Source organism: Symphalangus syndactylus, chromosome 16 (genome assembly GCF_028878055.3).
Source record: "Symphalangus syndactylus isolate Jambi chromosome 16, NHGRI_mSymSyn1-v2.1_pri, whole genome shotgun sequence".
NCBI classification, from domain to species: domain Eukaryota; kingdom Metazoa; phylum Chordata; class Mammalia; order Primates; family Hylobatidae; genus Symphalangus; species Symphalangus syndactylus.
The window spans coordinates 61254209-61280436 of NC_072438.2; the positions used below are offsets into that span (position 1 = coordinate 61254209).

Genomic DNA, 26228 nt, shown 5'->3' on the forward strand with positions numbered 1-26228 from the left:
TTTCCACGTACCACATATGAAGCTTGGAAGATACAGTGGGGAACAGGCCAAATGGAGTCCCTTTCCTCAGAGTGCACGGCCTGGCAAAAATCCTTGAATTCAGTATCAACTTCCCTTCACAGGCAAGGCTCTGCATCCTCCCCACGGATGCCTAGTCCTGAAACCATTTTGTTTTAGGTTTAGTTAGAAAGCTTTGTCTCAAGAGCACTTTTGTTTGTTTGTTTTGTTTTTTTCAAGTCAAGGTAGTTTTGAATAAAGGAGACAATATTTGAGTATTTACAAATCGGGTATTTAGAATATTTACACATATACAAGTTCCGGGTGAAGTATTCTGCTCCAATTTGTAATCTAGGCACACTTTGCTAGAAAACGTTAAGACTGAATTCAAATCAAGTACAGTATTTCAGAAATCTTTCAGGTGAAGCCTAGCTCTGGTTGCTAGGCAACCTGACAGACTCCCAAGCTGGGACCAACTCGCCTCCCACACTTGACCATCTCTCCAGCGGTGGGACGCGGAGTACCCATTGGCCCGCATCTCCTCTCACTTAGTCCCAATTGGTCCGAGAACCTCTCACTCCGCTCCCGTTGGCTCTCGCCGTATCTCGCAGCTCCGTCATTGGCAAGTGGGCTCTCGTGCCACCCCACGTCAGTCTCTCACACCACTTCCTCGGCCCTGAGACTTTGTCCCCGCCCCTTCTCCCCGCCCTTTCCAGCCACGAGGGAAAATCCTAGCGAGCCACCGCCTCTAGTTTCCTTTTGATTGGTAGAAGCCGGGCTGAGGGGGCGGGCGCTGCCGGGCAACTCTACCGGTCGCGATTGGCTGCTGGAGCCACCGTCCCGCCTCCCAGCGACTCTCGGCGGTGCCGGAGTCGGGTGGGTTGGCGGCTATAAAGCTGGTGGCGAAGGGGAGGCGCCGCGGACTGTCCTTTCGTGGCTCACTCCCTTTCCTCTGCTGCCGCTCGGTCACGCTTGGTGAGTGTCCCGCGCGGAGGAGTAGAGCTGGGCTGCGGCGGTGCAGCGGGCGGGGTGTGGGCCAGAGAGAGGCGGTGTCCTTGACTAGGCCCGAAGGAGCTGGGCTCTGGGTCAGGACGTAGGCGTGGATCTTGCCCGGGAGGATGGGGCACCGTGAGCGGGGCCGGGCGGGGGCTCCCTCATGAGGGACCTGAGGCCGACCGTAGCGGATCTGAGAAGAGCCGAGAACACAGGCGAGTCGCGGAGGGGAGAACGCGAGAGAGCGTTGAGGTCTAGGTGTTCTAACGACATAGGAGTTGGAGGTGCCAGAGAGGCAGCTGTGACCGCCTAGAGGGGAGTGGGGGGTGTCAGGAGCGGGAGAGGAGAGTTGGGCTACCAAGGCTTTTCCAGAGCCTTGGTTAAGGGTGGACGCCAAAGGATGGGTAAGATCCTCTTTAGACGGAGGCTGGTAGGTTCGCAGGGGGTGTGTCCTGCTGCCACATACCGAGTTGATGGAAAGAAGGGAAGTGGGTAGCATTACTTTTCTTCCTCAGCTCAGGTGCAAGAAAGCGTTCACAACCGTGATTTAGACCTGGCCAAGTACTGGGGCTCAGTCTGTACTTGCTTCAAATCGCATAGATCACTGCCTCCCGCCTTCCTGCCTCCATATTTTTTTTTGTCTACGTTTTAAAAAATAGGCTTCCTCGGTGTTCTGAAATCCCACATCTCTCTCCTGCTAATACCTTCGGGACCAGCTTTAGGTGATACAGTGTAATGGGCAGGCACTCACAGAGTCCTCACACAAATAGGTTTTGGATTAAGCTAAGGATATTTCAAAGCAAGTATATGGAGTCTTTGAAAACGCGCGTCTAGCCTTGACCAGTGATAGAGAAACGATTATTCTGATCCACTCTGGAAGAGGGGATTTGGGGAACAAATAATGTGAGGTTGTGCCTGTTTGTCATGCTTGTCCCTATGGCCTTAGCCTAAAGGCATCACTAGCTGCTTTCACTGCTCACCTTTGCTGCAGCTCCCCACCTTCCCGAGGATGCTCTTGCCACCTGCTGCAGTAGGATGATGTGTTCTGGCTGCTGCTAACTAACATTTGCTCTGTTTCAGGCATGAATCATGAAAAACAATGACAAGATAAACAACAAAATTAAGACTAATGGAAGTGCTCCTAGAATTAACAGATTTTTCCTTCTGAGATGGGTTTTGGACTTTATTGCACAGATACTATTAGATGAGAGGCAGTTGAAAGTCCTTAACATTATCCGTGTCAGTAGTTCTTTGCACTTGAGATACCTAAGCAGCTTGTGTTCTTTAAACTGTATTTTAAAATTGCAGTTATTTTTGTGTGAAGAAGGGGGCAGGGATAGCATACCTTATGGGAAGAGAGAAAGGCTTTCTTTGTGTCTACCTTTGTAGATATTTCTCACCTAAGTTTGTAAGTTTGCCCTCTATTCAGTTCTAGTTTAGTTCAGCTCAATTCTAGTGTAATCATCAGTAACCCCAGCACTCAGAAGGTCTGACTTATGCTGTGGGGAGGGAGTGTAAAAGGATATTTTATGTTTGGAGCCGTAGGCCACATCATTTGGGCCTTGTTTTAGTTTTGTTTTTCATCTTAAATATCCTTCCAGATTGCTTTTACGTCTTGTTTCTTTTAATTCTGGATTGATTTTGAGATTTTGACTTAGATTTTAGATAGCTTTTCTCAGAAGAAATAAATGCAAAAACCCCAGATATTGTTGTAACATCAGTTTCCTGTGTTCTCTAGAATCATTTAAAACCTGGTTGGATCTTCCATAATCCAGTGGAACTGGATATGAGATGTAGCTGGAGAAGTTTGTTTTGCTACATATCAGACTCTCCAATTAGTTTCATTTAGAAAGGAATATAGCCTTATAATTTTATGCTGGGTTACTGTGGAACCAAATATCATAGAAGGATGTGTGATATTTTTATGTTTTTCAAGAAGGTAGTATAGATTTAAAAGCTGAGATACATATTACCTGTTCTAATGATAGGACTAGATTTTTTTTTTTTTTTTTTTTTTTTTTTTTGAGACAGAATCTCTCTCTGTCGCCCAAGCTGGAGTGCAGCAGCGTGATCTCGGCTCACTGCAACTTCCGCTTCCCGGGTTCAAGTGATTCTCCTGCCTCAGCCTCCCGAGTAGCTGGGACTACCAGCATGTGCCACCACACCCAGCTAATTTTTTTGTATTTTTAGGAGAGATGGGGTGTCACCATGTTGGTCAGACTGGTCTTGAACTCCTGACCTCAAATGATCCGTCCACCTTGGCCTCCCAAAGTGCTGAGATTACAGGCATGAGCCACCATGCCTGGCTAGAACTAGATTCTTAATCTCTTCATCCTAATGCATGGCGTGTGTTGATGTTCACTTAATGTCTGTCAACTGAGTGTAGTTACACCAGTAGCGGAGAGGCTAATCTTTGAAAGCTTGAAGTGTTGTCTTCATCTTTGCAGGGTTTGTAGTTGTGTGTGGATGCATATGGGAATGATTGTAAGACCAACAAATGTTTTCTGATTCCATATGGACTTCTTACATTTTTCACCTTGGAATCTGGGAACAATTGAAACCTACCATTTGCCTTGAACAGTAGCAGTAGAGAGCCAATTTCTTTAAACCAGACATTATGGTGCTGCAGCTCATCTCAAAAGTGATAGCAGGCTACTCTGGACACACTACCTATAGAGTAGCCCTGCTCTGCAAGGAGCAGTAACAAATTTAAAAAAAAATTAAAAAGTGATAGCAGAAAGCACTTACTACTGAGGGCTGCTATAAGTATTAAATCTAAAAGATTTGTCCTCTAATAGTTATAACTCCAAATTCAGCCACTGAAAAATGTGACAATTGAGTATGCTTTACTTCAAGGTCTCAAAGGGATTTCAAAAAATCAAAATATATAGCCCCTCTCCCAATAGAAGTGTAGGAATCTTGTATGGATAAGAAGACTGCCCATAACTAGTTTTCCATAGAGAGTAGGCTATGTAGACTTGGGTATGAATGACCTACCTCTGTAGAAGTGCAGGTCCCTGATTAGAAAACTTATTTGCTGTGTGATTTATCGAGGAAACCTTCCAGGAAGAGGTGACTTAGAACAGGGCCTTGAAGATAGGTAGAATCTCTGATAGGCAGACCAGTAACTCTGGGAGGAGGCAGGGATGTCCATGCTTTTTACTTGGAGAACTATTCCAGAGGCTACAGGTTTGGGCAAGTCTTTCTTAACATTAGTTTTTACTTGCTCGCTCCTAAGGAGGAAAGGTTGCCAACTTGTTCTTAATTTCCTAGATTTATCTCCTGTAACAATGAGAAAGATCAACAGGTAACTGTTTATATTTTATAGTTTACATACCAAAATGTGTAGGCGATGAACTTGTCCAACCACTTGTTTGAATCAAGGCTAAGGAGGGAGCCAGAAGGAAGTATTCAGAAACACTGAGTAAACTCCAGAAGAAACTGCCATTGCATAAATCTGGTTGGCCCTAGGCAGTCTTATCATTCTTGTGTTTTAGTCTTTGCCAGACTCAAAGTGCCTATATTTCATCCCATGAGTCTGCAAACCTGCTTTGTGGTAACCTGCCTGGCTACTTGCCATTCATTAACTGCTTCTTGACCCATGTTGATTCCCTCTGTCACTTACTCCGTAAAGACTTGTTAGAAATAAGCTTGTGATCTGCTTGAGACTTTGGCAATACTGGTTTAGCCAGAATAGAGAAATCCTTAAGTAGCACAGCAGTCCTTTCTGAATCTTCTATTTGTTTCTTCTTTGTTCCCTGTGTGTCTCCCACCTAACCTCCCTTTCCAATTTAAGTAATCAAAATAGAAAGAGGGGCTTAGGCAAGGTGGCTCACGCCTATAATCCCAGCACTTTGGGAGGCCAAAGTGGGTGGATTGGTTTAGCCCAGGAGTTGGAGAACAGCCTGGGAAACATGGCAAAACCCCATCTCTACAAAAAATACAAAAATCAGCTGTGTATTGTGGCATGTGCCTGTAGTCCCAGCTACTTGGGGGGCTGAGACAGGAGGATCACTTGAGCCTGGGAGGTCGAGGTTACAGTGAGCAGTGACTGAAATGCCACTGCATTCCAGTCTGGATGACAGAGGGAGACCCTGTCTCAAAAAAAAAAAAATTGAGGGAATATAGGCAGTGCAAGGAAAGGCAGAATATAGGCAGTTCAAGGAAAATTTCCTTGATACAAGTAGTGTCAAATGCATATACATACATGAACATCAAGAAGAAATATTATTATTTAAGTAGTCTTAACGTGGAGAAGGAATCATGTTTTTCAAGAACTAGTCTCTGTGGTCTGCTTAATTTGCAGAAGACAAAGGCATAATTTGAGATAATAAAGAACAAAAGATAGGTTATTTTCTCAAAGTATGTATAATACTGTAATTAGAGACATTTTTGGAATATTGTAGTATTCTTTGCCTACAAAACTCAAGATCTATTTCTTTTCATAGGGCGGGGGGCGTAGGTGGGTAGTAAACTTAGTTAATGAAGTAAAAGGCGCTATGGCTGTGAAGGGCTCTTAAATTATGTAATTATGTAAAAAAAGTAAAGCTTTATTAAATATTAATAACATCCAAATGTAGTCACCAGTGAATCCATTAAGGACAGATGCTAAATTTGCCAGTGATTAAATAGAGAGCAGAGGAAATGGTGTATGCTGTGTTAAACATAGAAGCTGTCATCTCAAGTAACAATCAGTCTTTCAAAACAGATGGACTGAAGAATATGTTCCAGTCAACTTCTCAAATTATTTCTACTGAATTTACATAATAATGTTTAATGCTCCTTTGTCTAAAAGCTTAATTTTTTAACATAAGCAGTAAGAGGGAAAATCACTTTATAAAAGGTTGGGAGGGTGAAGGTGGCAGTGTTGAAAATGATTAGGTCTTGCTAGAAAAAATACCTTTATTTTCTTTGAAAAACACTTATAAGAACTATAAGAACTAAGGTAATAGTCAATGTATTGGTGCTTTGTCTTACAAAGTGTCTTCACATATTTTATCATCTTAGCAATCCTTCACAGTGATCTGGGGAGGGCAACTGTATTAGCTTCATTTTATAGATGAGGAAACTGAGGTCCAAAATTGCTGCCAAAGCCACAGTGCAGGCTCTTGACTGCATAGATCTCTTTACTCTAGAAATTTGCTAACTCATTACCACTTGTTTATATTCCTTTCCCCCAATTCTTGAAAACCTTGGTTTAAAGCCTCAATTGGTGACATGGGCTTCTTATTTCCTTGAGGTTTTTTTGTTTTTTCCTTCCCACAATAGTAGGCTTCTTATATCCGTTTATTACCAGGACTGAACCTATCACTATAAGGGCTATGAAAATAAGGGGGAAAATGTTCTATAAGCTTTAAGTATGATTTTTTCTAAGCAAATGTCAAATTCTATTCTGCATAATGTAATTGGATAAGGAATTGCTTATTTTAACTCACTTTGAATTGGATTCATTAGTATTTGAATTTGGGTAGTGATTTGTAACTTTAAAAGCAGTTCTTATTTGAAATTCCTAGTGCCCGAAGGAGGAAACAGTGACAGACCTGGAGACTGCAGTTCTCTATCCTTCACACAGGTATGGCATCCTGTCATGCTGCTTAAGGAAAGTATTCCTCTCTAATGGAAGGAGGAAATTTGGTATCCTAGAGCAAATAACTATTTGTTTGTGCCATATGTTCTTAAAACCCCTTTTAGGGTTCTACCTCATCTTTAAAATTTTGTTAATGCTGTAATGCTTCAGGAAACTAATTTTATGTTTATTAGACTAATGTTTAAAATCTAGAAACAAATTTTAAAAATTAGTGTTCACTCATAAGAGAAAAAGTACATATAATAAAATGTAACTACATGAACTACTTAATCAGAAACAATCAGAAGTAAGCATGTCTGCCATTAGTGCTTTTTAAATTACAGCCCCAAAAGATATGTATCTGGGCTGTGGATGAATGTTTAAAATTATGTAAGAATGGGCCAGGCACAGTGGCTCATGTCTGTAATCCCACCACTTTGGGAGGCTGTGGCGGGCGGATCACTTGAGGTCAGGAATTCGAGACCAGCCTGGCCAACATGGTAAAACCCAGTCTCTACTAAAAATACAAAAAAATTAGCCAGGCTTGGTGGCAGGTGCCTGTAATTCAAGCAGCTTAGGAGGCTGAGGCAAGAGAATCGCTTGAACCCAGGAGTCGGAGGTTGTAGTAAGCCGAGATTGTGCCACTGCACTCCAGCCTGGGCGACAGAGTGGGACTCTGTCTCAAAAAAAAAAAAAAAAAAAAAAATTATGTGAGAATGGACAGTAATTGCAAATGTGTTTCAACTGGCAATCTAATTATTTGCAGCCATTGCTTTCTCATATTGTCAGGGAGTGCTTCTCTTACGATTCTGCTTTTTTTGTATTTCAAGATTATGATTTCCTATGGGTGTTAATGACTTTAGATTAGAAGTCTAGTACCATTTCATTTATTCAACACTAGCGTCTACCATATGCCGAACAGTGGGCTGGGTACCAGGGACACAAAAATGAACAAAGCACAGTTCCTGCTCTCCAAAAGCTCCTTGTTTAATGCAGAGAGGCTAAGCCTAAATAATAGAGGAGAAACTTGGCAGAGTTTGAAATATAAATTGAATTTTCCATATCTGAAATGCTTGGGACCAGCAGTGTTAAAGATTTTGGATTTTTCTGGATCTTGGAATATTTGAGAAAACATACCACCCCTAATCTGGAAATCCAAAATGTTCCAATGAGCATTTCCTTTGAGCATCATGTTGGTGCTCAGAGAGTTTCAGATTTTGGAGCATTTCAGATTTTGCATTTTTGTGTTAGGAATGCTCAACCTGCAGCATCTTGACAATGGTTAGACATGCAGTTTGGAAAGAACTGTTGGCCTGTGACAGAGAAGAGGGCAGAGGCAGAGCTCAATTAGGAGGTACTGATGCTGAAGTCCCTCCCCAACACAGCCATTGAGGAGCTAGGTTAGGACTTCCCTTGCACCAGTATCATCAGCTAGCTTCCCTCCCCCTTTTTTCTCCTTTCCAGTTCTCTTTCATTTCCAGATTTATTCTCAGTATAACTATATAGGTCTTTTATGTATTCTAGGCAGGAAGCATTCAGAAAACAATAACAAGGCTGTCTTACCTTGCTTTACTGACTCTGGAAATAGGATATGGAGTTTCTTTTGTCCACCAGAGGGAGTGAGCCCTCACTTTAATGAGACTTATTTAAGACTTTAGTCCTCTGTTGGTACTACTTCGTTGGAAGACTTGAAAGGTTTACAAAGTTCTCTGAAAGTTGCCTTTTCTTTCATTTTTTAAGGATGGAATTTAAAAAGAAAATGTATATATTTTATTACAGAGTCTTCATTATTCTCTTTAGACTTATTTTATGGTGAATATAGTACTCTGAAAATAATAAAATGCATTATCTGTAAAAAATTAAAAACATGTAATTTTTTTAACCATCAGATTTTAAAAATTATATTCTACTTAGAAACTTTTTGTGATTTATCTCTTCTTTAAAATTTGTTTAAATTTTTTTTTTGAGGTGGAGTCTCACTCTGTGACCCAGGCTGGAGTGCAGTGGCACGATCTTGGCTCACTGCAACCTCCGTCTCCCAGGTTCAAGCGATTCTCCTGCCTCAGCCTTCCAAGTAGCTGGGATTACTGTTGCCCGCCACCACAACCAGCTAATTTTTGTATTTTTAGTGGAGAGGGGGTTTCACCATTTTGGCCAGGCTTGTCTTGAACTCCTGACCTTAATAGATCCGCCCACCTCGGCCTCCTAAAGTGCTGGGATTACAGGTGTGAGCCATCACACCCGGCCTCTTTATTCTTAAATAGTGAATTAACCAGAATATTGTATTCTCTGGTAGGGTAAAGAGTGAATACCATAATGTGAGCACCTCAGACCTGTAGCTAGTCTTTTTTTCCCTAATTTATATCTAGCTATATCTAGCCTATTTCAGAGAGCATTTGAAAGGACAATGTAAGAGCACATGCTCATAGGATAGTTAAAAGTAACATTTGCTGGGCACGGCAGCTCACGCCTATAATCCCAGCACTTCGGGAGGCCAAGGCGGGTGGATCACTTGAGGTCAGGAGTTTGAGACCAGCCTGACCAACATGGTGAAACCCCATCTCTATTAAAAATACAAAATCAGCTGGGTGTGGTGGCACCCGCCTGTAATCCCAGCTACTTGGGAGGCTGAGGCAGTAGAATCGCTTGAACCTGGGAGGCGGAGGTTGCAGTGAGCCAAGATCACGCCATTGCACTCCAGCCTGGACAACAAGTGAAACTCCATCTCAAAAAAAAAAAGTAACGTTTGAGACCAGAAACTATTAACTTTCTGTTCTTCTAAATGTCATGAAAGCAATTATTTCTCTGTATTAATTTTCCTGTCAACTTAATCACTCTCTTTCTCAATTTGAACCAAAGGCTAAATATTTCAGATTAGATGACTTTTTACCAAGAACATAATGGGAAACACATTGGCTGTCAGAAACCCTCAGAGAATGAGTAATATTGACTGAGTTGGACAATGTAAAAATGTTTTTTTCCATCAAGGTCAGAATCGTGTTTCACTTTCCATTTGATGTATGTGGGTTATTTTAGTTAACCTACATTTTTTGTTTGTTTGTTTTCAAATGAAACACGTCATGTATTTAATGTAGGACATTTAGGAGTCATAGAGTTGTACCTTATTTTAGGAGTACTATAATACAAAGAATTGATCAGAGCTGGTCAGACTGTGACAAATACAGATTAATTCTGAAATGGAAGCCTTGCATTATAGCTTTTTATAGAGAATTGTACAAGCATTATAAGCATAATTAAATATATTGCCAGTGTTGCTACATGATGCTCTTAAAAGACTAAACTGAATTTATTAGTGAGTACAAGTATACTGCAAACTGGTTTATACCTTCAAAAAGATATATTACCTGTTCACTTTATTTCCAATAGTGTTAAAAACCACTGAGCCAGGCAAGGAAGACCATACTGTCTTCAGCATGTTTAAAGCAGTTTGAAGAGTTGAAAAGAATCTAAAGGGTAGCCTTGTGGGAAAGGCTGGGAAGGTGGTTACTCCTACTTTGGTTACTTAAGAGATCATATGTAGGAGCTTATAAGCCTATGGACTAGTTTTTTTCTGGTAACAGTAGTTGTAGGGCTCTTTCTTGTGGACTATCCAGTATCTTATTTTGCTGTAAACTTAGAATCCATGCCTAGTGGCATATTAGACAGCCCTTTTATATTTTCATTTCAACTTCAGCAAAGTGGGCACCAACTTTATCAAAAAATTGATGGGGAGAGTTTGTTGAAGCTCAGAGTGAGGATGGATGTAGAACATTTCAAGTGCTTCAGATCCAGAAAATCAGTAGTCTTCCATCTGAGTTGTAGACACAGGAAAGGAGTTGAAGATGAATGGAGTAGGAATGTAAAAGCCTTATCTTTATCCTCCCCAGCTTTAGGTCTTAACAAGAATGAGCCTCCCTTAGTCTTTCTTTATGCCCCTGTCCCTGAATGTTGGTGATGACATTGTTTTTCCTGTATTGAATACAGAAATATGGCAAGTAATTTAGGAATTAAGAGGATATAATTCGGAAGTAGATTGTTGTGTTTAGGGATTTTTCTTTCCATTGTGGAATTGAGTAGCAGTGGTGTATATACTATTTCTCATAAAACGGGCCATACAGTAGTCTAAGACATGAGGAGACCTTAAGGAACTTGGACTTAGTTGAGGTGACCAGACTATTTAATCTGCTTAGGTGCCACAGCAAAATACCATAGATTAGGTGGTTTAAACAGCAGACATTTATGATCTCATATGTCTGCAGTCTGGAAGTCAGGGTGCCAGCATGGTTGGTTCCCTATGAGGGCTCTCCTCCTGGATTGCCCGTGTCCTCACATGGCACAGAGAGAGTATGACAGCATGAGCAAGCTCTCATGGTATCTACTTGTAAGGGCACTGATCCCATCATGAGGGCCCCATCCTCATGACTTCATCTAAACCTGATTATTTTCCAAAGGCCCCATCTCTAAATGCCATCACATTGAGAGTTAAGGCTTCAACATATGCATTTGGTGGGGAAACCCAGACATTCAATCCATAATACAGGCAGATATTTGGGAAGTAACACAGTTGAAGCACTGAATGCTGTATTTCATACTATCTAAAGAATCTAGGATGTAATTAAGATGCTCCATTGCCAATTAAATGAAGATACAATGCTTTTTTGATTACTTAGAATTTTTTAAAGAGCTCTTTTAGAGTTAGACATAGATTTTTGTCATATGTCACTTGCACATTCGATAAGATGGAAAACACAAGTGAAAAAACACATAAGGAATTGCTAAATTTCACATATTTAGAGTCTGCGTCCTGAATTGTTTTTGGAGTCAGAGTTGTTAATACCTGTAATTTTCCATTAAACATCCTCTGTGCCGCCAAGAGAATTGGTGATGTAGCATTCCTTTCAAGAGCCCAAAAAAGAATGTGGAGGTTTTGGTGCTGGCCTTCAGCTTTGCAATTATGCAAAGCCAGCCTACTTTGACTCCTGCTTAGGGATTCACCACCTTTTACTTCCTTCCCAGTCCATTTGGTTCCTAGAGGGTGAAATGAGTGCTCCAGTATCATTTCTGGGAATTTCTTTCAGGCTGTTTCTTGTTGACTGTCATCTGCAAATGTCATGCTGGCAGTTTTGTTATTTTCCCATGTGTAAGCAATGACAACATCATAATTGGCTTCTGTCTGATAGCAATTGTAAGAGGAATCCCAATTTCTGAAATGTTACCCAAAAAAGTGACTTTTAATTGACGAAGTATGATGGTGTCGAAGGATAGGCAAGAAACACAAAAGGTAATTTAGAAAGGTTTCATGGGTAAAATGTGACCTATGTGATCTAGGGCTATAAAGGATTTCAATAAGCAGAAGCACGAGGTGGGTTGTTGAAGAAAGCACTAAATGTTTTTGGATAAAGAATATAATAATTTGAGAGTAAAGAGTAGAGGGAGGGTTATGTAGGTAAGTAGTTATAAGATGGGGAAAGATTGGGTAGTATTTAGCATTTATCCTTGATGTTGACTTTAGTGTAGTTCTCTTTGTGTGTTTTCTAGTATAAATTGCATACATGAAAGTTAAGAATCTTGTGTTAAGTCCCATATAGGAAGGAAGTAGATAGGAAGACCAAACTGGAAAAATGTATGGAGATGTTGGTGAAATGACAGGAACGAAAGCAGCTTGCCTGAGCCTGATCTCTTCACTTCCTCAGTGGTGGTTCTGAGCACTGGTTTGGCTGAACTCCACTTACCAGGGAAAAGAGCATAAAGGAGACAGGGTTTGTGTGGAAGAAGTGGGGGTAGAACAAAGCGGAGAGGATCTCTGTTCATTTAGTGTATCTGACAGTGTGCTTATCAAGTCATAAAACACTTGAGGATGGAAATCTGGAAGTCATTCTATACATTTTCTTCTTTCCCTAACATCTAGTGAGTTACAGTTTCTGCTAGTTCTTTTGCTTTTTCCAAGTTTTTGGAGGCTGTTCCTCTTCATTCCACATGTAGTAAATGCTCTAGTTCATGACCCATGTCTTATCTGGACTGCCATGTCAGCTTCCTAACTCATCCATTCACAGCACCAGTGACTGTAAAACAGCATTAGTGATGATAAAACAGTGGCTGTCAAACTTTTTTGACTGTGGCTCCCAGTAAAAATGCACTTTGTATTGCAACTTATGTATACTTTATATATGTATGAATAATTAAAACAAAAGGTTGATTCAAGAAAAATCTTTACATTTACCCTGTGCCATGCAATCTTGTATCTTGTATTCTTTTCTGTTTCATTTTTTTAAATGTGTGCTTGCCATCCACTAAATTGATTCCAGAGTTGGAAAAACACTGACCTGATAACTGATATCACCATGTTATTCCTTTTCTTAAACTCTCCGATGGCTTCTTACTATCTTCATGATAAATTTGAAGCCCTCAACATCAGCATACCAGAACCTTCATGACCTAACCCTTACCTAGTTATCCTAATCTATTATTTACCTGATCCACTCAGCTCATGTTTCATTCCAATAGAAAAGTAAAGTTTTTTGTAATTCCTTGTAGCTTGCCTTTCTTCATGGTGTCCACTCTGTTGAAAATCTACTACCCTCCGTTTCTTCAGTGCTTTACTGCTTACTCCTACCTATTCCTGGGGCTCACGTCAGGCCCCTATAACCAGGATGCTTTTCCTAACACTCCTTGCCCTACCACCAGGCTGGGTTAGGTAGTTCTCCAGTATATAATGTGGCTCTCAATGTTGTTACCTGTTTATTATTATGTGTTTTTCTCTTATTATCCCATAAAATAGTGAATATTTGAGAGGATAAGGAAGTCTCCCATTAAACATCCCTAATGTTTAGCATGTAACATGTTGGCATTGTTTGGATGAATGAAAAAAAAAAAAAGATTCTTCTGTTTGGAAGGAAGATACAACTGGTATCCCTTAAGTCTTTTTTTTTTTTTTTTTCTCTTTTCTCTCTACAGACAAGGTCTCACTGTCACCCAGGCTGGAGTGCAGTGGTGCAATCACAGCTCACTACACCCTTGTACTCCTGGGCTCAAGTGATCCTCCTGCCTCAGCCTCCCTAGTAGCTGGGACTGCAGGCATGCACCACCATGCTCAGCTCATTTTTTAAAAAATTTTTGTTGAGGCAAAGTCTTGCTGTGTTGCCTAGGCTGGTCTTAAACTCCTGGGCTCAAGTGATCCTCCTGCCTCAGCCTCCCAAAGTGCTAGGATTATAGGTGTGATCCACTGCACCTGGCCCCTTAAGACCATTAATTGCAGAGCATCAGAGGACAAATGACATAAATACAGGATTTGACTTTCATTTTAAAGTATCAAATTAGTGGTAGGTTAACAAACAAGTGATACAGAATGTTCATGAATCAGTTCGGCCCAGGTAACTCATAAACCAAGACCTTTGGGTCAATGAAATTCTGCCACCTAAGTAGCACCATCCAATGATGTCATACCTAAAAAGGAAATTGAGTTGTAGAATTTTAGGTTTTAGGATTCTTTCTGTAAAACTGAGGAGCTGTGCCACTCTTCAAAGCCTCACAACTACATTTCATTGGTTCTTATGCCATCTGGGTTCTGGTTAGAGGGCTGATGGAAGTACTCAAGAAATATTAGAAGGTGGGAAGAAGGTACCTCTCTTGTTCTTGTCAGTGGCAGCAGCAACAGTGGGACTTTGGGTCTCTGGGTTCCAGCTCAGCAGCAGAGGTACTAGTACTGTAGCTGGTAGTGCAGGCACATGGGATCGGAAAACCACCTTTCCCGCTTTGTTCTTCCAGCCCAGCCAACAAGTTTGTAGCTATTTTCCTGCATTAAAACTCCCCTCTGTTTGAAATATCTAGAGTAATTTTTCTTTTCCTGACTAATACAACCTGTTAAAGAAGCTGAAGCTCTGATAAGTTAAATGCCCAACAATGGTCTTGAATAGCTAGCAATTTTTGTTACTATTGGTAAGTAAATCTAGACACCACTTTTTAGTCCCTTTTTTAAAAGAGGACTGGTTTATCTATGATGAATAAATGATTGATTGATTGATTGATTGATTGATTTTTACTTTTTCTTTTTTTTTTTTTTTTGAGATGGAATCTTGCTCTGTCACCCAGGCGGGAGTACAGTGGCGTGATCTCTGCTCACTGCAAGCTCCGCCTTCTGGGTTCACGCCATTCTCCTGCCTCAGCCTCCTGAGTAGCTGGGACTACAGGCACTCGCCACCACGCCTGGCTGATTTTTTTGTATTTTTAGTAGAGACGGGGTTTTACCTTGTTAGCCAGGATGGTCTCGATCTCCTGACCTCATGATCCACCCGCCTCGGCCTCCCAAAGTGCTGGGATTACAGGCATGAGCCACCGTGCCCGGCCTAATTTATTAAAACTTTCGGGTGGTCAGGTAATTCTGATTTGTCAGCCATATTTCTAAATTATCATTGTATTTTATCTTACAGTTCTTTACAATGTAGAAAATCTTATTTGCATGTTGTTTACCTCTAATAATCATGTTTTAAATCTAGAGATGCCCAATTTTGAATAAAATGGAAGCCTTTCTAAAAGACTATAATTTTAAGTGATAATATTCCATTCATATAATAATTGCTACTTCACATGTGCACAGTTGAGTGCCCTAAATACTAAACTTAAAGAAACTAAACTAATACTTCAGATGATTGCTAAACTCTTAATATCTATTTCTCAATTTCAAAGTTGAAAACCAGCAACTTATTTTTTTTTTTTGAGATGGAGTCTTGCTCTGTCACCCAGGCTGGAGTGCAGTGGCGCGATCTCGGCTCACTGCAAGCTCCGCCTCCCGGGTTCACGCCATTCTCCTGCCTCAGCCTCTCCGAGTAGCTGGGACTACAGGCGCCCGCCACCACGCCCGGCTAATTTTTTTGTATTTTTAGTAGAGACGGGGTTTCACCGTGGTCTCGATCTCCTGACCTCGTGATCCGCCCGCCTTGGCCTCCCAAAGTGCTGGGATTACAAGCGTGAGCCACCGCGCCCGGCCTGAAAACCAGCAACTTATAACCTAAAACAATGTTTTTTTCTGTTTCTCCTTTCTAAAGCTCTTTCACCATGCCTGGATCACTTCCTTTGAATGCAGAAGCTTGCTGGCCAAAAGATGTGGGAATTGTTGCCCTTGAGATCTATTTTCCTTCTCAATATGTTGATCAAGCAGAGTTGGAAAAATATGATGGTGTAGATGCTGGAAAGTATACCATTGGCTTGGGCCAGGCCAAGATGGGCTTCTGCACAGATAGAGAAGATATTAACTCTCTTTGCATGACTGTGGTTCAGAATCTTATGGAGAGAAATAACCTTTCCTATGATTGCATTGGGCGGCTGGAAGTTGGAACAGAGACAATCATCGACAAATCAAAGTCTGTGAAGACTAATTTGATGCAGCTGTTTGAAGAGTCTGGGAATACAGATATAGAAGGAATCGACACAACTAATGCATGCTATGGAGGCACAGCTGCTGTCTTCAATGCTGTTAACTGGATTGAGTCCAGCTCTTGGGATGGTATGTTACATGCCTATTCCCCGCCGTCCCCCAAAATTTTTTTCTAAGGTTCAATAGACCCAAATGACACTTTAATTAATGCAATATGCAAACTTTTGTCATTTATCCTTGTTTAGATATATTAAGAAAGATATTATACCTGTCTGTCGTTATCCGAATTGTGAATTGGTTATCTTATCTTGTAGGACAAATGGTCTATTCAAAATTTAGTCAATGGATGACAGAGCCTTGGCAGATGAATTAAAAAAAAAAATTAGAGCATTTTGTTTCTTTATCAAAGAAGGGAAAAGCATATTCTGGGGAAAATATAACAGACTTCAGTTTCCATGTATGGTTATAGTGTTGAATTCCTTCTTGTGAAATAACAAAAAATATTTTTCAGGACGGTATGCCCTGGTAGTTGCAGGAGATATTGCTGTATATGCCACAGGAAATGCTAGACCTACAGGTGGAGTTGGAGCAGTAGCTCTGCTAATTGGGCCAAATGCTCCTTTAATTTTTGAACGAGGTAAGTGCTTAGGAAAGCATTTTTGTTTTTTTTTTTTAGCACAATATGCTGAGAAATTTGAAAATAGAAATAGGAGCTGTCGCTTACTTAATGGTCATTAAATGCAGGTACTACTTGCTAAGAGCTTTATGTGTGTTATCATATTTATGTTTTTTTTTCTTTTTTTTTTTTTTGAGACCGAGTTTCGCTCTTGTTGCCCAAGCTGGAGTGCAATGGCACGATCTCGGCTCACTGCAACCTGTGCCCCCAGGTTCAAGTGATTATCCTGCCTCAGCCTCCTGAGTAGCTGGGATTACAGGCACGTACCACCATGCCTGGCTAATTTTTTGTATTTTTAGTAACAGAGTTTCACCATGTTAGCCAGGCTGGCGTCAAATTCCTGACCTCAGGTGATCCGCCCCCCTCAACCTCCCAAAGTGCTGGGATTACAGGCATAAGCCACCATGCCTGGCCTGTATTTAATCTTTATAGCAGTTTTATGAGGTAGGTGGTGTCACCCACTTTACAGAGAAGTGGGTTAATGTAGGGTTTAAATGATAAATAGTAACTTGCTCATAGTCACTGGCAAGTTTAATTTGTCTTCAGTATAGTAGAGTAACTGTGATCTCTGTTAGAGTTATGAAACTGGCATGGAAAGTTGTATACCAAAGGAGTCTTAGGACTGTCCATGGATACTGTTATGTGTCATTTCGCTTATATTGGCTTCACTTTGTGATTTCTCTAAGTGGTGAGAATTGATCAGATAGTTAAGGAGGGTCCTTAGATAATGCAGCATACTTACTAACATACAGACATCAAGAAGCAGAAATATATAGATATCTTCCTTTTGGATTCTAATAGGGCTTCGTGGGACACATATGCAACATGCCTATGATTTTTACAAGCCTGATATGCTATCTGAATATCCTATAGTAGATGGAAAACTCTCTATACAGTGCTACCTCAGTGCATTAGACCGCTGCTATTCTGTCTACTGCAAAAAGATCCGTGCCCAGTGGCAGAAAGGTAAGTTTTACCCATTTTCCTTGGTTTTGGTATCAGTTGAGAGCAGTGTAATGTACTAGGTATCTTTGGTAAGCAACTCCTTTGTGGGCATTTTTCATTTAATGTCCTTTTACCATTAATTCCTCATTCACCAAACAACGTTTTCCCATAGTTTCTGGGAAAGTGTAATTTACTAGAAGAGGTAAACTTTGGAACTGAGGTGTATCTCTGCAAAAATATTTAGGTCGGTTTACCTCTTGTAAGAAAACCAAACTGGAGAAAAGAAGGTAAGTTGAATTTTGTTCATCTTTTGAGAGAGGTATTTTAACAAAGTTTTGGACTACAGCTGTGATTCAGGGAAAACTAATGAAAATGAACTACTAAAGTGATCTTCCCCCAAAAATAATCTCTTTGCACTTGACCTGTGAATTTGTATTTGTTTTTTTACTGTCATCATTAATCTGGAAATTTGTTGAGGCACTGAAAGGACAGTATTTGAGTTAGTGCTATCATAACACATTATTACATAAAGTATACTTTTTCTATAGTCCAACTTTGCTTTTTAGAGGTTATGAGAAAGGGTTAAAAATCATATTCAATGACAAATATCAGTGAATTTAGTGGCTTTGGATAAGAAGCATTCTTGCAGTATATATTAACAGAACAGTGGTTTTCTAACTTTTTTATTAGGACCCACAGTAAGAAGTACATGTTACATTGTATGTGTATGCCAGACTGAAACAAAAATGTCATGACATTACTTACCCTTGCTGCAAGTTATGCAGTTTGCTATTTTGCTACTGCATTTTGTTTTTTAAAATACTCTTTTATTAAAAAAAATAATAATAATCCTGACCCACTAAATTGATTATGTAACCTGCTAATGTGTATGACTCTTAAATTTGAAAATTAGTGACATAGTACATATTGTTTCATCTTTCAGTGTCTTTTTAAATGTATATTTTAAGGTATAGAGAGGTTTCATTATACCGTGTATTTGTGGTTGCTGTTTAAACATATACAAATATCCTAGCTTTATTCTAAAGTCAAACTTTAAAATTTCATGGCTTATATGAATTTCATAGTTTCCTTGGACTTCTCTTTCAGAGGGAAATGATAAAGATTTTACCTTGAATGATTTTGGCTTCATGATCTTTCACTCACCATATTGTAAACTGGTTCAGAAATCTCTAGCTCGGATGTTGCTGAATGACTTCCTTAATGACCAGAATAGAGATAAAAATAGTATCTATAGTGGCCTGGAAGCCTTTGGGTAAGAGGAGCTATTATGAGTTTTTTCCTTCTATATTAGAACATTTTTAATATCTGTTAAGCTGTTATTTGTACAGACCTGAGAAATTGAGAGTCAGAAGAATCTTAGAAGTCATCCGGTCTAATCTATGTGTCTCAATCAGTGAAGAATCTAAGTCCAGAGAGGTGGTAGTTACATGCACAAATTCTTTAGACATTTCTATTCAGATTTTCTGATTTCTTTCTTTTAGCTCCATTCATGTTGTCTTGATAAAATAACTGCACAAGGGCCTATATTCACTACAGCAGGCTCTTAACTCCTTACCTCTCTCAGCACCCATGCCCTTTTCCATCCTGCACACTGCCACAGCTGAAGTCAGCATTTGTACTCCACCTGCCTTTTTCTCACTTTAGGCTCCGTAGCATGCTATGCGTGTTCAACTCATTTTGTTTCTCCCTGTGTCTCTTGTGTGTCCTTTCTCTATCTGATAAAATTATACTTGACTTTTAAAACTTGGCTCCTGTAATACCATGACTTTTCTAACTAAATAAACATTATTATGGACTTGAAATAGTATTCTATTCAGTGACAATAAAGCTACAGTGGGTCTATTAACCTATTCAAATCAAGCAGTCTTAACTTGATTATGAAAACTTTTGAGAAAAAGAACCATATATATACAACTATTATGATTTCTCTAGCAATTAGATTGCTGCTACTTGGCTTTTAATAAATGAGAAAACAATTATATACACTTAAAGATTTGAATCCTAATTAGGCCTGCTGTTTAGTGTAATAAAAACATAGGCTTTGAACACTGTAAAACTGTAAAATAAATCTTTCAGGGATGTTAAATTAGAAGACACCTACTTTGATAGAGATGTGGAGAAGGCATTTATGAAGGCTAGCTCTGAACTGTTCAGTCAGAAAACAAAGGCATCTTTACTTGTATCAAATCAAAATGGAAATATGTACACATCTTCAGTATATGGTTCCCTTGCATCTGTTCTAGCACAGTAAGTATAAATTTCACCTACTACTTAACTCCCCTTATTTGGGAGATGTTAGATTTCTAAGACCAAATCTGGTGTCAAGCATGTTGGTGGTAGATCACAGAAAATTTTATCTTGAGGCTTTCTAATCTGCTGTTGTCCATTGACTTGAAAGGTGTATAGGTTGAGGCTACAGTTCTTCCAGAACTATTTGTTAATTTCATACTGGCTTTCCCGGCTTCTGTTTTCATGGTTTTTTAATTCTTGACCTACAGTTGAACCATAAATACCTGGTTGATGAAGTAACTTGTTTTGTGGCATGACTTTCACAAGCTCTGTCATTCCCCACAAGATGAAAACTCATGTGCTGCAATATTAAAACTAAGTTAGATTCCCTACTGTAATATTAACACTTTGAGTTAGATCCTTAAAACTTTAAGTTAGATTCTACTTTAACTTACAGCCTAAATTTTTATTGCTACTTGTATAGCTTCCCACACACTGTAGCTTTGGATCAGTTAAACTTCTTAACTATTGTTATACCCTACATAGGTACTCACCTCAGCAATTAGCAGGGAAGAGAATTGGAGTGTTTTCTTATGGTTCTGGTTTGGCGGCCACTCTGTACTCTCTTAAAGTCACACAAGATGCTACACCGGGTAAGTGCTGAATCTTTCAACAAGAATGTATTGAGAACTGAGGCTGGGCACAGTGGCTCACACCCATAATCCCAGCACTTTGGGAGGTCGAGGCGGGCAGATCACCTGAGGTCAGGAGTTTGAGACCAGTCTGGCTAACATGGTGAAACCCCATCTCTACTAAAAATACAAAAATTAGCTGGGTGAGTTGGTGCATGCCTGTAGTCCTAGCTACTCGGGAGGCTGAAGTAGGAGAATCGCGTGAATCCAGGAGAGGGAGGTTGTAGTGAGCCAAGATCACACCACTGTGCTCCAGCCTGGATGACAGAGCGAGACTCTTTCAAAAAAAAAAAAAAAAAGAATGTATTGAGAACTACTCTGGGGAAGTTGATTTAGCAATCTTCTCAAGTGAGCACCTGAATCTGTCCCACAGATCATTACAATATTTTAGTCTTCATTATTTCTTTCAGTAGGTTTTTACTCTCTGCCCTAAAAATCTATCCAAAAAAAAAAAAAAAATTCTACATTATCTGGATAAAGGATAGGACTAAGTTATCTAATTTTTATAGGCTTATGGTCTTGGCTATATTTAAGGTCACTTTTGTGCTTTCCCTGAGCAGGAAAGAGCAAAAATGTAGAGATAAACTGATGAAAACTTGACATTACTTTTTAAAATTATACCACGGGCCAGGTGCAATGGCTCACACCTATAATCCCAACACTTCAGGAGTCTGAGGTGGGAGGATTGCTTGAGGCCAGATGTTCAAGGCCAGCCTGAGTAACATAGTGAGACCCCATCTCTATAAAAAATAATAATAATAAAATAATTATACCATGGATTAATTGTAGACAAGTTATTTTTAGTTTCAAATTCTACCTATTTCCTAACTTGTCTAGTGGCAGATACTCAATAATAGATTTCTAGTCTGACATCATAGGAGATTTGTCAAATAGGTATCATCTTATCTTTTAACTAATCAATAGCCAGTAGTTTTAACAAAAATGAAAAGTTGTTTTGTCTCATTTGGCAACATTTACTTAGGCTTCTTTTGGACATGATTTTTCAAAAAAATCTTTTAATGTTGAATTATTCCCTGTTTTAGGATCTGCTCTTGATAAAATAACAGCCAGTTTATGTGATCTTAAATCAAGGCTTGATTCAAGAACTTGTGTGGCACCAGATGTCTTTGCTGAAAACATGAAGCTCAGAGAGGACACCCATCATTTGGGTAAAAATATTAAATGTTCTTTAAGTTAACCCAAAAGCTTATTTGGAGGGCTGATATCATTAAGGATGCTACATATAAGATAAGGATATCAAGACTTTACTCAGTACTAATCTGATGTCAGTGAAAATTATTGGGATATATGAAACTTATCTTTAGTTTTATTACCAGATGAATTGTATATCATAACTAATTGTAGATATTCTCTCCCTTTCCTTTAGTCAACTATATTCCCCAGGGTTCAATAGATTCACTCTTTGAAGGAACGTGGTACTTAGTTAGGGTGGATGAGAAGCACAGAAGAACTTACGCTCGGCGTCCCACTCCAAATGATGACACTTTGGATGAAGGAGTAGGACTTATGCATTCAAACACAGCAACTGAGGTAAATAAAAGAGTTCCCATCTCCATATCTTAGGGTTTAGGAGACCTAACTGGGATTTAGCAACTTAAATAAATGTTAGTAAAGAAGAGTAATTCGTAGTAAGGGCTCTGGGAGTAGATTCTAGCTGTACTATTTCCAGTTGTATAAAGTGTTTTGCATTTGAATTATTAATATTTAAAGAATATACAGTAAAGGCCGAGTGCGGTGGCTCATGCCTGTAATCCCAGCACTTTGGGAGGCTGAGGCAGGCAGATCATGAGGTCAGTCTCTACTAAAAATACAAAAATTAGCTGGGCTTGGTGGCACGTGCCTGTAGTCCCAGCTACTCAGGAGGCTGAGTCAGGAGAATCACTTGAACCAGGGAGTCAGAGGTTGCAGTGAGCTGAGATCACACCACTGCACTCCAGCCTGGCAACAGCAAGATTCCATCTCAAAAAAAAAAAAAAAAAAAAAAAAAAATACAGTAAATACTAGGTTTTATTAATGATACCAGGATTTAAAGGAAGACTGATATAGAGAAAAGGTTCATTTGTGATGTGTGTCTTTGTGAGAGATGGAGTAGAGGGACAAGGATCCTTTCACATCTCATCCCAGATCATGGTCAAAATCTGTCCTCAAATTGTCAAGAAGTAACAATCATAGCTATGATTTGAATTCCTCTTATCTGCTAGGCACTTTACTTACATTTTCTTATTTAATCCTTACAACAACCTCCTTGAAGTTTATAAATGATACTGTCCTCCCTTTAGAGACGAGCCTCCAAGAAGTTACATTACTTGCCCAGGATTATAGGTAGTAAGTGGTGAAGCCGGGTTATAAACTAAGGACTTTATAACCTTGAAACTACTTATTTATCTGCTTATTACAAGTTTGGTAAATGGATAGTCTTGCTTTTTGCTACTATACAAATTAGGTAGCAAGTCAAACCGCCACTGTTTGAGTTGCAAATACAAGATGTAACAAGTAAAATACTGTATGTGGTGGGTCTCTGTGGCAGGCTTCCTCTCCCCCCATATGGATAATTGTATACTAAATTCACCATAAGGTGAAAAATGGGTATTGAGTTCCTTTCATGAAAAGTTATATAGAATATATATTTAGCATAAACTTCTCCAGAGTTGTCCTTTATTAAGTTTCTTTACAGAAACTTTAATTGGTGCCATGATTCTTGTGGAGGAAAGAATCATAAGAGCCATCAACTTTTTTCCTTTCATTTTAGCATATTCCAAGCCCTGCCAAGAAAGTACCAAGACTCCCCGCCACAGCAGCAGAACCTGAAGCAGCTGTCATTAGTAATGGGGAACATTAAGATACTCTGTGAGGTGCAAGACTTCAGGGTGGGGGTGGGCATGGGGGTGGGAGTATGGGAACGGTTGGAGGCATGGGATATCTGGGGATAATTTTAAAGAATTACATGTTACGTAAATTTTTATGTGACTGACATGGAGCCTGGATAACTATCGTGTACTTGGGAAAGTCTCTTTGCTTAATTTGCTGACATGCTTCCTGTTGTGGTCTAGCCAATGCCAAATGTACTCGAATGATGTTAAGGGCTCTGTAAAACTTCATACCTCTTTGGCCATTCGTATGCATGATGTTTGGTTTTTAAACATGGTATAATGAATTGTGTACTTCTGTCAGAAGAAAGCAGAGGTACTAATCTCTAATTAAAAAATTTTTTAACATGTAAGAATTTTGTACTTTGAACAACAAGATTACAGAAAGTACTTGTGGTTTTGGGAAAACATTTCTAGCTTGGGGAATGTGACAACATTCCCAGTGTGGTAAAATTGGAGTAAAATGTGGTAAAATGTGATATGCACAAACCCTTTGAAAATAGCAAAACAAACATGCCCTTTTTCTAAAATTGAAGAAAAGAGTTGGGACAATAAAACACTGGCTCTGGAATCTGGAATGTTAAGTCCAGGCCAGCAGTGTCAAAAGTTATTGTAATGACCTCTGAACTGCCATTGAACAGGCTTCTGGTATAGAAAACATGGTACATTCAGGAGCTGTGAATATAGCTCTAGGTATGCTCCTGAATCAGTTCATGGTAGATTATGCTGAACAACAGTGAGATGTTATTGGAGGTGTGGATGAGGGAGTTTGTTGTTGCAATCCTTCTTTGCACCTTATTTTAAAGAATAAATGAAACATTTTTCTGGTTGCTTTTTTAAAAATTTAAAATGGAAGGGAAGAATAGGGGCAGGGCATTATTAGGCTATTTCTGATGCTTCAGTGTTATAAATTCAACATATAGGCTGACAACCTAAATTCATGGTGTAACACGTGAATTTTTTTCCTTTTTTTTTTTTTTTTTGGTATCTGTTCAATGAAAATAAGGTACGACCCAAGTTTTTACCTAGTCTGACTAGAAGTATTCCACTTCAAGGTCTGAAGCAGGACTTTTACCTTAAAAAAAAAAAAAAAAAAAACTATCACACAGGATAGATAAGAAGATTGGTTAAACAGTTTTGTGTAGATCTTTTTGGTGCTGAACTATGACATGAGCCTTATAGATTGTAAAATAGAGATAGTTGGAACTAATGTACAGAACTAAATTTTTTAAACTTTATTTGCTGTTAAATTCTGTGAAGTTTCAGTTATCTAAAATAAACATACACAAATATGAAATGTAATGTTTCAGATTGCAAGGTAATATGTAATAGTAGTGTTTGTATTATACTCTTGTCTAATATTAACTAGTAGTATTTTGATTTGTACAGTCATAATTTGTTAAAATGACTTCATTTAACATTCACTGATACAGATTAATAATGTAAGTTCTGATTTAAAGAATGGTGGGAAAATGGTGCATGTAATACTTTTGCAAGTGTTGGGGAGATCGGTATGTTTTGAAAAGAGTAATTTAACTTTTGGGTGCCAGGAAATGGGTTTTCTCAAAGTCCATTGCCGGCAATGGGCAGGCCTACAAATACTGGCACAGAGCATTAATCATACACCTTATTAACGGTGAGGTGAATAACTTTGAAATAAAGTTTTAGAGAAATATTTCAGATACTTGAGTATTCTTTTTCACTCTAGAACTAACAACTTAGGCAAGAAATCAGCTAATATTCTATTTTTAAATATGGGCATTAATTTCATTTCAGTTCATTCACTCATTCCATTCATTTATCATTTCACAAACATTTGAAATCCTAATATAAGCAAGGTGCTCTGCTTAAGGCAGAAATTTGAAAATGTACAAGTTGTATGGTCTTGTCTTTAAGGAGCTGTTCATCTAGAATGGAGGAATTTACACTGATAATTATTTCTACACTTGAAACAAATTAACTCTCAAATTGGGTGGCAAGCATATATAGACTTTGCTATAAATATTTATGAAATGAGTTACTGTTTTCCTTAAAAAAGCTAAGACTAAGGGCTGGCAATCAAGAGCAAATTTAGTGGTGAACATAGAACTGCCCACTACCAGCTAGAGCCTCCAACCTAAAAGTCCCATGTTGCTAGTGATCCCCAGGGGTTTTATAGAAGGAATCCCTGCATTGGCAGTAATTTTGGATTAGATGATCCCTAAGAGCACTGTCAACTCTTAGGATTCTATGAATTAGGAAATAAACCGAATTATATATTTTCTAATACTGATCAGCTCATATTTTATCATCATGTCATGTCTGGCTTTCATACTTAGTAATAATTTACTTTCTGGGTCATTTAGAGGCTAGCCTTCTCTAAGGTCACTTCTGCTTGCACATTCTAGGGTATTATTTAGTATGGCTTTAAGAATTCAATCTTTCCCCCTCTCCTTTATGGAATGTGTGTTTCCTCTATTTGTACACTTAACTTGTTGTCCTAAGTTTTTATTTTTATGGATACTAATGAGTAAGTTTGAGGTTGACACTAGACCCAAACAGATGCAAGCAGCCACTTTCTGTCCTCTTGTGACACAGTTGAAACACTTTATCTCTTGTCTGCTCTTGGAGTGTCCTGAAAGAAACACTGAAGTGGAAGTCAACAGAGCAAGGGTAACAGGATCTTTAAATAATTTAAAGTTGTCTAATCTTGACATAAAAGTGGTGAACCCTTTCTTTAAAATTTCTAGCAACTGCTCTTAAGTCATAGGTTCCTCATTTTTTCTTTACTGGTGGTGGGAGAAAATAGTTGATCTGTGATTTTTGTTTTCATCTCCCCAAATTATGTTATAAAGGCAGTACTTTGATGCTG

General features: G+C 39.2%; 1 protein-coding gene across 4 annotated transcripts; it reads left to right on the top strand.

Annotated features, from left to right (window-relative positions):
* Positions 1-818: 818 nt before the first annotated feature.
* HMGCS1 (3-hydroxy-3-methylglutaryl-CoA synthase 1) lies at positions 819-25052 on the top strand. 4 transcript variants are annotated; one of them, XM_055245784.2, is made up of 11 exons: positions 836-972; positions 6504-6562; positions 15598-16055; positions 16438-16563; positions 17404-17568; positions 18655-18820; positions 19645-19815; positions 20344-20450; positions 21533-21658; positions 21877-22040; positions 23260-25052. In XM_055245784.2, the coding sequence occupies exons 3-11, from the start codon at positions 15608-15610 to the stop codon at positions 23347-23349; spliced, it is 1563 nt and encodes a 520-aa protein (XP_055101759.1). In that variant the 5' UTR covers positions 836-972; positions 6504-6562; positions 15598-15607; the 3' UTR covers positions 23350-25052. The 4 variants fall into 4 exon arrangements, with proteins under 4 accessions (XP_055101760.1, XP_055101759.1, XP_055101762.1 ...); XM_055245785.2 differs by lacking the exon at positions 6504-6562 and having other exon boundaries at positions 819-972; XM_055245787.2 differs by lacking the exon at positions 16438-16563.
* Positions 25053-26228: the final 1176 nt, after the last annotated feature.

Bases quoted from the DNA above. Each gene is read 5' to 3' on its own strand.
- HMGCS1 (XM_055245785.2), top strand. From the start codon at position 15,608: ATGCCTGGATCACTTCCTTTGAATGCAGAAGCTTGCTGGCCAAAAGAT. The intron at 16,056-16,437 runs GTATGTTACATG...AATATTTTTCAG, and splicing joins TGAGTCCAGCTCTTGGGATG to GACGGTATGCCCTGGTAGTT. The intron at 19,816-20,343 runs GTAAGTATAAAT...TACCCTACATAG, and splicing joins CTTGCATCTGTTCTAGCACA to GTACTCACCTCAGCAATTAG.